This window comes from Lissotriton helveticus, chromosome 3_1 (genome assembly GCF_964261635.1).
Source record: "Lissotriton helveticus chromosome 3_1, aLisHel1.1, whole genome shotgun sequence".
NCBI lineage: Eukaryota > Metazoa > Chordata > Amphibia > Caudata > Salamandridae > Lissotriton > Lissotriton helveticus.
In genome coordinates, this window is record NC_136061.1 from 483,262,437 (window position 1) to 483,274,737 (window position 12,301).

Here is a 12,301-nt window from a genome sequence, read left to right on the forward strand (position 1 = left end):
CCACAGGAAGGTGATTCCAAGCCTTAGCCGCGAGCAAGCTAAAGGAACAATCTCAAGACTATACCTTACAAACCTTAGGGACAACACGGCCGTGCCCAGCAACCTCAAATTCTGAGCAGGTCTATAGGCAGTGAGTAGGGGGCACAGATATCTTGGCCCTTTCTCGTTGAGGATCCTATAGCAAAAACACATAGCCTTAAAGGTGACTCTACCCTTTATAGGGAGCCAGTGTAATTCCCTCAAGGCAGCTCCCACCAATGACTGCCTAGGGATATTCAGTATCAGCCGGGCAGCAGCATTCTGAAACATCTGCAGAATGTTCAGATTTCTTTTGGTCACCCCTAGATAAAGGATGTTGCAGTAATCCAAACCGGATGTACCGAGGACCTGTACAATGGTTTTTATGGCATCTAGTAGTAGTAGGTCCAGGATTTTCTGCAACATTTTCAGAATGCGAAAGCAGGCTCTGGCCACAGCTGATATCTGCTCTGAATAAAATAGGGTGTTGTCGAACCAGACTCCCAAATTCTTGAACTTAGCCTTGGGAGTCGGAGTAGGTCCCAGCTCCTCCAGCCAGCACAAATGTGACTATATGGAGGGCTGCATGCCAACTACCATCACCTCCGTCTTTCTGGCATTCAGCTGCTGGCAGCTTAACTTCATCCAGTTAGCATTCTCACTCAAGCAGACCTTGAAATCAGATGCTGTTCCTGCCCCCTTTTGCTCCAATGTAACACTCAACTGAGTGTCATCGGCATATGACACCAGTTTCACCTCATGTTTCAGCACTATGACTGCCAGGGGGCGCATGTAAACAATAAATAGAGTAGGGCAGAGGGCACAGCCCTGTGTACCCCTTGAGACAGAGGACAGACCTTGGATTAAAAAGCGTGTTGTAAGACCTGGAAGGATCTGTTCTGCAAGAAGTGTTTGATCCATTCCCATGTACTGCCACCGACCCCGACCTCCCACAACCATTCCAACAGAAGGCCGTGGGAGACTGTGTCAAACGCAGCAATTATGGTTAATTTAAAAGTTAAGTGAATCTTATTGGTTTATTATCTCACTAGTTTGAGTCTCAAAAAGCAATGCGAGGCAGCTTTCACCATAATCATATATGGTGCAACCTTTTAGATTGTTTTTTAGTAACTTAAATTGAATGTCCAGTGAATCAAAACATCTGGTGTAATGGAGAACAGTAAAAAGGCTATCAACGTAATTATTCCTTCCCTAAGGAAATTGTTTAGGGAAAATATAGTTTTCTCTTAAAGTGCTGACTGAAGGAATCTATCTAGCCAGAGGGGTGTCAAGCTAATTGCCATTCCATTCTCTGAGGAATTTTTTTTTTTTACTTCAAAAACCTTTATTAAGTTTCTCAAGAAGTAATACGAGACAATACAAAATGAGCAACAAAAATGCTTAAAGATCAGGGTTATCATGAATACATTTAAGGCGTAGGATTTGTACCATTGCTGTCATAAGCAGATAGTGCAGGCTGCCTTGCTTGAAGGCCAATATGATGTAACATTGCAGTAATTTAAGTAGGTAATGAAATAAGTTATCAATAAATAATAATAATAAAAGATAAAAATCAAGAACATCCACTTAATCAGGAAAGAATCAAATGTAAGAATCTGGAGCAAACAATATGTAGGACATGCACATGTCACTAGATCTACCATTATATGCTGCCCAAAGATAGTGCAGGCTGCCTTGCTTGAAGGCCAATATGATGTAACATTGCAGTAATTTAAGTAGGTAATGAAATAAGTTATCAATAAATAATAATAATAATAAAAGATAAAAATCAAGAACATCCACTTAATCAGGAAAGAATCGAATGTAAGAATCTGGAGCAAACAATATGTAGGACATGCAAATGTCACTAGATCTACCATTATATGCTGCCCAAAGATGAACTTCTCTGGAATTAAAGTGGAGGTTATTCATGAGGGCTTAGAGTTAGCCATAAAAGTGTCTAGTGTGGACCAAATAGATCTTGATTTTGCCTTCCGGGGGGAGGTCTATAAGGATATATTGTTGCCCCTATAAATGAAATCCATTTCTTCTAAATTTCCAGTTTATTCACAGTATATGTATAGTATGGTCCTAATCTACCAGCAAGGACAAACGCAGGATATACCTCAAAAACTGGTCTACCTTTGACTATTCTGGACACAGCAACAGCATTTGTAATGGGTACAAAACTGTTGTATGAATTGATTGGTGGATGAATGAATGACTGCTAGCACTAGGCATGCCAAAAATAATTAAGCATAAATTAGTTGTGGTATAATGTATGCATCTACCTGGAATATAAAATACTTCAAATCCTTTCTCCTGTTAAATTATGAGAGGTAACACACAAAATAGGTCGCATTAAACATGAGAGAGGATTTTTATATTGACTTAAATGTAGTATGAATGTCATTGGGTTGGACTGAATGGTCATACATTGTGGACCAAATTTATCACTACATAATTTAAGTACAATGTAATGAAACAAATGCATTAAAATTGCTTGCAAATTATAATAATTTCCCTCAAACACAGTGGTCAGACCAAGACTGGAGAATGGCAGGTGAGTCATGGGCATTAACATAGAAGTAAAAACACTGCCATGGTGATGCCCCTGCTCTCCTTGATGACCCTGAATTGCCCCCTATTGGAATGCATGCATAACCGTGGGCATGGAAATGCAGGTTTATCCAAGGATCAAGAGCACTGCAGAGTTCATACATGTGACCCACCCACACAGAGGAGTGCCAGCGATAGTGTCAAAGATACTGTGCACACTTGGGGGCCGATTAGGATGGCGGACGGACTTGCGTCCGTCCGCCACCCCAGAGGTGCAGGGGCAGCGGCGGTCCCTCCGTGCAAATTAGGATGTGACCGCCACCCTGGCAGTCACATCCTGTATGTTTAACATTGCGGCGGGTGCTGCTTGAAGCAGCACCCGCCGCAATGTTAAAACTGCATGTGTTACATTTACATGCACGAAGCGGCAGGCACCGCGCGGTGCCTGCCGCTTTGTGCATGTAAATGTTGGGGGGTACCATAGGTACCCCCCATGTGCACCCCCCAACCCCCGACACCCTGGGGGCCCGCAACGGGCCCCCAAAAGCCAAAGTCCACATGCTTTTCCACGGCGGAAAAGCCGCCGCGGAAAAGCATGTGTTCGTGCAATTCCTAATTTGGCTGATGGTGTCTTGCAGACACCGTCACCAAATAGCCCTCCTCCCACCGCGGATCAGCGGCGGACGGACCTGCCGTCCGCCGCTGGTCCAACCGCACTCCCACCGCCATCCTGATCTGGCGGTGGGTCTTCTATTTCACTGCGGCGGATAATCCGCATACTCCGGGCCGGCGGTGGCTTCCGCCGGCCCGGAGTATGCAGATTATCCGCAATCATAATGAGGCCCTTGGTTAGGCTCTGTGAAAATCAGTCTGCATCCATTTCCAACATGCTAGATGGTTTGTTGGCAGATATCCGAAATAGAAATGAGAGTTTGGTCATCTGGAAAGGAGTATTGCAGCTTCTGTGTCTTCCTTGTACTTGTCGACTAGTAGCCAGCATTTTAATAAAGGGAAGCTTTAGCCTTCATCCTTCCTCCATTTTTCAAAAAGGGGCCCAAGTGTTGTTAATTAAGACTTTGGTATAATTTACAATCTAGTAGTTTAATACTGCCATGTTTTCTCTCACCTCAGGTCCTGCTTCTCCAACAGTTCCTCGTACACCAGGTGGTCCGATTGGGCCATTTGGACCTGAATTACCTTCTCTTCCAGGGGGTCCAACTGGACCTGGCGGACCCTGCGTAAAACAAAAAGTTAATTACTATAAAGTTTTATATTTCTTGCTGTTGCTCTCAAGTCCAAAAACTTTGTTTATGTTCCAACTTTAAGACAAATGTGTACATCATTAACCTTGTTTAATCAATAATATTACTTTTTGAAAATGTAATCCCCAATTCTGTTCAAACAGCAACCTAGTGATACAAACTCCTACAATATAGTTTCAAACTTTAAAAATAGAAATTCCGTATCTATTGCAGTCCCAAATTTCAAGTCTAACTATTTTTAATTAGGTGTTCACATTATTTTTCCAGTATTTCCTAAAATAGTTTTAGTTAATAACTATGTTAGTAAAAAAAAACTCATAACAGATTTTAGATGTTTGGGCTTAGAATTCCATTTTGCTCAAAGCGTTCTGTAAAACCTTCATTACCGAAAAATTCAAATGTATATATTTACCTTGTCTTTAATTTGATAATATTATACCTATTTACACAAAATTCTTGTGAACAAAAATAAATATTGGGCCAAAAGTGTGGATTGGAATGTCTACTATTCAAGAATAAAACTGAGAGGACCTCAAGAGACATTGGTCATGAATTCCACATGTTATCGTTGCTGATATTTAGAAAATTGTCATTGATAATATTTAAAGGCGGATCCTAATTTGGAAAATATGGTCCGACTACCTATTGGCAGCTAGCCATTAAAACAAAGCTATCATTACTGCAACTGAAATATAAAAACATAGAGTAGCATTTTCAGAAACATAAATCACAACATTTTGTACCAAGTTGCAGGGATGTGGTTTACAATATTGTGCAGAATTGTTTTTTTTTTTAAAGCAAGTACAAATAGTACAGAGTAATGTGAATTTGAATAATTAGTTCAGGTCCTCTGCTATTCGACATAACCCTTTCTGATATACTTTCTTGCTTTTTTTAATCAGGTCTTCAAAGACAACCCTTATTTCAGGAAAAACTGTTGTCAAACAGGAAGTGATTACTTTCTACCTTTTTTTATACATTGCAATTTATTTAAATGATTGTTTGTTTTTCTGCTGAATTTTTGTTTTGTCAGTTTAACACAAAGTGTTTCAATAGTTGTTTTTAGTACTGTATGTTTCTCTTATCAGTTTCACTCAATGTGTTTTTCGTCTTGTAACAATATCAGATTTTCTAATATCCTGCGTTGAAAGGTGTTTTTACTTTGTAAAATATTTAAATGTTTTTGGCAAAGCTTGAACATCCTAGGTGGTTGTAGGGCCCTGTGGTCAAATGAAAAATAATTCATGTAATCTATGAGCACAGAGAATATGGCTCAGCAGCATTCAACATTAACAAAGCAACTTTTAGCATGATGCCATATGATGAAATCAGCTTCATACCAACTAAATTTTAATTGTGATTCAATCTTTAGAATGCAAGCCAAAGCACTTAAGGTTTGAAAGCATATCATTAGGAACAGAGAAGCTTCTATTCCACATTGGTATTTTTTTGATTCATTTTAAAAAAAATTTACTCACTCTTGGACCGAATGGTCCAGGAATACCAGCACTGCCTTGTTCACCATTAGGGCCCTAGGGAAAAAAGAATGTTATTTAATAGACTTTCAAATCAGAACGAAATGACATCACCAACATTTTACATCAACGATAAGGATTAGGACACTCCAATTTGGTATGGACACAGAGGTAGCACTTTCAGATATTCAAAGCTGATTAGTAAATACCTCAAGGACTGACCGACACAAAAGAAGTAAATCCAAACATTGTAAATTCTGAGGTTCACATATTCTCCACCAAGTACATCCCAGATAAGCATTAAAAGGCATACATGTCAAGTGTACCATTATTACCCATTCAGCAGTCAGGTTCTAGTTGTAGAGTGTAATTCAAACCCTTTCCTTTTCTTTCCTCCTTTTGTGGTTGGTTATAAATCTTTACTAATCCTGCACATGAGCCTTGTTTTGATAACAGCATGGGCCTGGTCCATTTAAAGGACCAACTTTAGTGCTTTCTCGAATTAATTTAGTATTGGTAGTCACAGTTCAGAGGATTCCTTAGCAGAATTAGGACTTTCCTACTTGATTCTTGTAAGTAAATTGTGTACGAACCCTGTTTTTTCTGTGTGGTCATCCCAGATTTTTAATTTGTTTCCTGCATTTTATTTATGCTGACTTTAGAACTTTGGTAACTTTAACAATGCTACTCAGGAGTAACACCAGGCCAACCTCTAATTACAGTTTAATTGTCTTATTACCGATTGGCAAACTTAACTATGCCCCTAGCTTATTGTGTAGAAAGTAGACCCAGGACCTGGAAGTTAAATGCCTTACGAGGACTGTAGTGCCTATTGCACCCTCCGCTACAGTGGTGGTGCAGAACATGGCTATAGGCCTACCTTGTGAAGCCTGACTGCTGCAGTGGGACCTGCAAGAAATACCAATTGTGACAGGAACAGACATATATTTTTAATATTATAAGTCAGCCTTATGTAATCCTCGTAGAGCACAAGTTAGGGTGCCTGATATTTAAAGGTGGGACAGGTAGAATATTACTATTACTATGTTCCTACAGTCACAAGGCCCAGAAAGCTGTCCTAGGTTTCTTATGTAGAAAAACCAGTGTGCAGACTCAAATACTAATACTAATGACTCAGAAAAGGAAGAAAATAATTATATTAGGTATTAAAAATCCATTTAATCGGTGTAGTTGGATTTATAATACCTATTAAGGAAAAGTAACTGTTAGAAACTTACCTTTCCCTTCCTGAACTTTCTGGAGGTTATTGTGTAATAATTCCCCAACAACCCCCAACCTGTGCTCAGCCCAGGAAGAGGTACGAAAGAATTATGAAACTGCTCCCAGAGGCACTCAATTGGCTAATCTCAAAGGGCAGGAATTACTCCTTTGAGCATGATTTAATTGAGGCCCCTTGGTCTATGATTTTTACAACTTTTAATTGTATTTTCATTATTATTGCAGTGAATCTTGTATTTTTATCATGTACTTAATTTATTCATTTTATACTTTAATCGTGCTTGTAATCAGTTGCCCAATGATTTACTTTTTCAGGCTCTTCTGAGTCAAAGTAACGTTATTTGATAATGACCTCATTAGAATATGCAGGGTGGTGGTTGTTGGCATGCTGTTGACACCACAATTTAAAATGATGTGTGATAGGTATATTGAGTAACATGCAACACTTTGCAGCACTTGAAAGGGCGAGAACATGATGCCAGAAAAATTCTTGCGTATCGACTCTTGTTGCTAAAAGATGCAGCTTTTGTCCTACTAAGCATCTGTCTCTGGGTTTGTTGTGGACACAGTGGCTGCTTCAAACTGTATGTTAGTATTAGATATGGGAAGACAAAAGTGATTACCACAGTAAACTCCATTACACACCCTCAACCCTTAGATCCCATGTTTAGTGTGGCCGAAGACTTTCGCCATCGTGAAAATGTCCTTACACATGGCTTTTGAGCCTGTTTGCCTTAAGGCAAACAAAAATACAGCAAATTGGATAGGGTTGCACCTGGGAACGTATATGCCATTGGTTAGGGAGTGCACAGAAGTCACCAATACCCACTAGCATGAACCACGCATAAATGTAGCACCTCCTGTTTGTGACCTGAGATGAGCCCTGGCAGATTAGACCTGCTCCCCCTTGTACTTAGGACATAGAGGTAAACTTCAAGGTCAATTGGCAGACCTTCTGGGCTCTAAGTGGTGTCCCTTAGGTCATGGAAGCTTTAGAAATGACCCAGAGGAGCTTCTCCAGAAACCCTGAAATGTTAGGACTAAAAAAGAAGACTAAGGGCCCGATGTAGGTAAATCTAATTTACCACTTCAAAAATACCGAATCATACCGATTCGGTATTTAAGAAGTGGTAAATTAGAGGGGGGGAAATGTAGGTAATTCTGATTCGGTAAATACCGAATTTGTAAGAGTCGGTATTTACCGATTCTGTAAATACCGAATCGGTATCCCCCATCAATGTGGAATACCGAATCGGTATTTACCGATTCGGTAATTACCTATTCTTGCAAGGGTGCAGGGGGTGTCACTTTGACACCCTCTGGCACCCCAATTACAGGCATGTGTGCCACATGGCACAGGTGTGCATGCACACATGTGCATGCACACCTGGATTCGGTATTTCACCACCCAATTGGATTGGGTGGTAAAATACCGACTCCTAAAAGCCTGTGGGACTCAGAAGAGTCCCACCCACATCTGCTATAGCTTGCTTAATCTCCACAACGGCCCCTCGCGGCGGGATGCCTGGCTTTCACCTTGCAGATACCCTGCCGGGGTTACCTCACAGGGGAATACCAGGACGGGTTCCCTAAGCAAGCGCTTTGAAACCGCTCGGTGATTTGCGCTATATAAATTCCTGTACATTTACATTTACATTTACATCTGGAAGGTACCGAATCGGTAAAAATACCGATTCGGTATTTTACAGATTCTGTAAATTTACCGATTCGGTAAATTTACAGAATCTGTAAAATCTGGCCCCCTACATCTCAAGATGCCAAATACCGGTCGGAAACGGCCGAATTCGGCCGTTTCCGACCGGTATTTGCCACCTACATCGGGCCCTAAGGGCCTGAATTATATGTTTATTCATTTATTTATTTGTATAGCGCCAGAATCGAAACCCGAAGGGGTATCTCTGCGCTTGGACGGGCAGCGTGTGGAGGATATCTGCTGAAAATCGGAAGCAAAAGAGAGTAGTCTTGAGCTGTTTCCTGAAATCACAGTGGTCCAAAAATTGTCTCAAATACAGTGGAAGCTCGTTCCATTGACGAGGGCCCAGATAGGACAGGGACTTCCCGCCCAATCTAGCCTTCCTGATTCCAGGAACCACAAGGAAGGACTTGGATCCCGAGCGAAGTGACCTCAGGGGCATGTAAGGAATGAATTAATCAGAAAGGTAGGTGGGACCGAGATTGAACAGTGCCTCATGTATGATACAACAGACATTAAACTTCACCCATTCCTGTATAGGGAGCCAGTGGAGCTGATAGAGCAGGGGGTGAGAGGCAGTCATGGAAGGGGCATTAAGGATCAAGCGAGCTGCCATATTCTGGACTATCTGCAGTCTGCTGAGAGCGGACTCATTAGCGGAGACCAACAGACCATTTCAGTAGTCCAGAAGGCTTAAAATAAAAGCCTGGGTCAGTGTCTTCCGAGTTGAGTCAGGGAGCAGGGGAAAGATTTGGTGCAACAAGCGTGTGGAAATAGTAACCAGCTGTCTGAGCAGCATGCTCCTTCAAAGTAAGGGTCTGTTAGAGGCGAACACCTAGATTTTTTACACATGTTTTCAGAGCAGGGGGACTACCCAGATCGGCTGGCCACTATTTAGGAGTCCATAATAGTGGGGCCCCTCCGAAGACCATAATCTCCATCTTCCCCACATTGCATTGGAGGAAGTTGCTCCTCATCCAGTGTGAGATAGTTCTCATGCCTGAGGAAAAGGCCTCCTGAACTGATGGAGTTAATTTTTCGAACGGAAAGAGCAACTGTGCATCGTCGGCGTAGGAGATGGGAATAAACCCACATGTCCTTACAAGGTTGGCCAAGGGAGCCACGTAGATATTAAACGAGGTTGGGCTCAAACAGGAGCCCTGGGGCACTCCCTTAGTCAGTTCTATAGGCGCTGAACGATAGGGGCCAAGATTGACGGTCTGCGAGCAGGAGGATAGGAAGCTCGTCAGCCATTGAAGAGCAGAGTTTCTAAGACCGATCTCCTTCAATCTCCTGAGCAGTATCTGATGGGAAATAGTGTCGAACACGGCGGATACGTCCAACAGCACCAGAATCATAGATTAGCCCTTATCTAGGGTCATCCTGATATTATCTGTGACCACCAGTAGGGCTGATTCTGTCCTGTATTTAGGCCAGAAACCTGACTGGGAAGGATCTAAACTATCGGTCAGCTCGACATGGTTAGAAAAATGGTTATTTATATGTTTCTCCAGTAACTTGCTCAGGAAAGGGAGGAGGGAGATGGGATGGAGATTAGAAAGCTTAGTCAGCGGGGCCTTGATGTTCTTGCTGATAGACATGAAAGGATACTCGGAAATGGAAAGTATACTCGGTCGCAACGGTGATAAAGTACCCCTTCTTCCAACCTTAAGGTCCATCCACTTCATTTAGAGTCAGGTAGACATTCAGTGTGTAGACAGTGGGGACTACTCTGTCTCCATCACCTACACACACCTCTGATGCCCCGACAGAGTAGCCGTTGGAGGTTTGGCGATGTGTTTGCCCACCCTATTTAGAGTGGGCTGACACAGACAGTTTTACTGGCTGTCACTTCCATGAAAAATGTGGTAGAAAGGGGCAATGAAAACGTTTAAATTCCCCCCATGCCATGATAGAAGGCTCCCATCGCGAGGGGGGGTCATTATTATTTATATGTTCAAAAAGAAAATCCCGCTTTGGGATATATGGGGGTGGGGGGTTAAAAACTATTTGCATTTGGCAGATTGCTCCGTCATGTTGATGGAATTATCTGTCAAACTAAAAATTCAATTCCAAGAACACCCTTCATGGTGGTTCCTGGACATAGAGGATACATCTGCAGAAGCAGCCGACATCTCTAAATACGGCGGTTGGAATGCCCTCACCATGGTGGGAGTAAAGTACTCTGCAAAATTACTCTGTCCACCAACATTTAAATCAGACCTTTAGATATAAAGTATATTCGCTGACTGGGATGAATCTGGTTGCTGTTCATGGCCCATTCTCCATCGCAGTCAGTTTGAAAACGTGCCTAGGCTCCACCTCCCTTAACGAAAAGCTATCAATGGTGCTACGAGCTTTTGGACACTTTTTCCACTCAAAGGTTTAATATTTCAATTCACTTGTATCCCTTATTGGATTTTTTTCGTTTTAGTTTCATTTTGTTTATTACATTTTACTTTTTTTTTATTGGGTTTGGCATTTGTTTTGATTTAAATACTGTTTTGGTTCTGCATCCATACTTTTCACATTGCCATAGTTTGCAGAGTGTTGCACATAGGTTAATTTAGTGATTTTGAGAGTTTACCCTCACAAGAGTTGTGATTATTCCTTGAGGTGGGTAATCACCCATCTCAATAATAATAATCACATTTCTTACAAATATGAATTTGGTAATTTGTTTAGTTACTTGTCTCATTTGAGAGTATTCCCTACAGTGTAAAAAGAAACTACTTTCTGGAGTTATCCATATCCTATGTATTTACTTGATGTCGTGTTTTAAATTTGATAGTCAGAATGATAGGGTCAGACTTGCTTGTGTCTCCTGGCATTTATCCAGTTGGAGATTTAGGTGTGTGCTATACACATGTATCTAAAATGTAACTTGTGTGATCACAGTTATTGGCTGCATTTAAATGTTGATAAAATGCAACAACTGTTACAACACAGGCATTTATTATGTGAACAATATGGAATATTTTATCAATCCAAGTTTGAGAAAATAAATTCACAGTGTAGCTGTAGACGGGGGAAACGCGGATTATGTATCATGAAATATTGTTAGCTAATCCCCCAAAAAGTTAAATGATATCAGGATGCTAAGATCTATTGGTATTTATTAGATCATCATCTTCAAATTGAAAATATGAGGCTACTGTAGGCGTTTAGTGATACTAGCTTTTTGGAAACATTTGAAAACCATTTCTAGCAAGTTAAAGATACAATGAAATTAGCAACTTCTAGCATGATAATCACATATTTCAACTGTTAATTAGCTATTTCATTTTGAGTTTTGATACTTCTACACTTGCTGAAATCTGAAATCTGGCGCGGCTCTGAGTAAAGTGCAAACAACATAAAATGTAGCTACAGAAAGTATATATAAAATGTAGAGTTTCTATTTTCTTCACTGAAATAGGAAGTCCAATGCAAAAAAGATCAATGACCCACTCTTGGCACTCAGTCATCCTACAAGCTGATATATCCCTCTTATTCTTTGTAACCATATTCTGACTCCTGTCTTGCTCTAACGTTTCATGTGATGACACCCCGGATGCATAGGATTCAATTAAGATCATCAGTGTGGCGAAGAGATTCACTAGTAGCCATCATTCTACAACTACAGCCTTAGGGGAGCATCCCTGACGTCCACTAACTGTTTCAAACGCCATAACCCAAATTCAGGAAACATGCCACACATGTACATGAAATATTTCGTTTTGTTCTTCAGTGAGAAGATTGTGGCAATCATCTTGATGAAGACCATTTTAAAAAAAATACTTAGTTAACTGTGAATGCTATTGTTTGTCAAACAGGGTTTTCCATTATTAGCAATAAGGAAAATACTTACAGGTGGGCCCGGAAGACCTTGTAGTCCAGTGAAACCTCGGTGTCCCTTTTGACCTCGTTCACCTCGCTCACCATTGTCTCCCTTGTCACCACGAGGGCCTTGTGGTCCCTACATATATAACAAAAATACATAACTTTGCAATCATGACATCATCACCCATTACATATATTTTAGGCTGACCAAT

General features: G+C 41.0%; 1 protein-coding gene across 1 annotated transcript in view; it reads right to left on the reverse strand.

Moving 5' to 3' along the window:
• Window positions 1-12,301, reverse strand: part of COL5A2 (collagen type V alpha 2 chain) — a 383,714-nt gene that overhangs the window by 15,779 nt on the left and 355,634 nt on the right. Inside the window, exons 46-48 of the mRNA XM_078680359.1 lie at window positions 12,118-12,225; window positions 5,318-5,371; window positions 3,704-3,811 (exon numbers count right to left, since the gene is read on the reverse strand). Coding sequence (XP_078536485.1) covers window positions 3,704-3,811; window positions 5,318-5,371; window positions 12,118-12,225 — 270 coding nt within the window. The remainder of the gene's footprint in view (window positions 1-3,703; window positions 3,812-5,317; window positions 5,372-12,117; window positions 12,226-12,301) is intronic.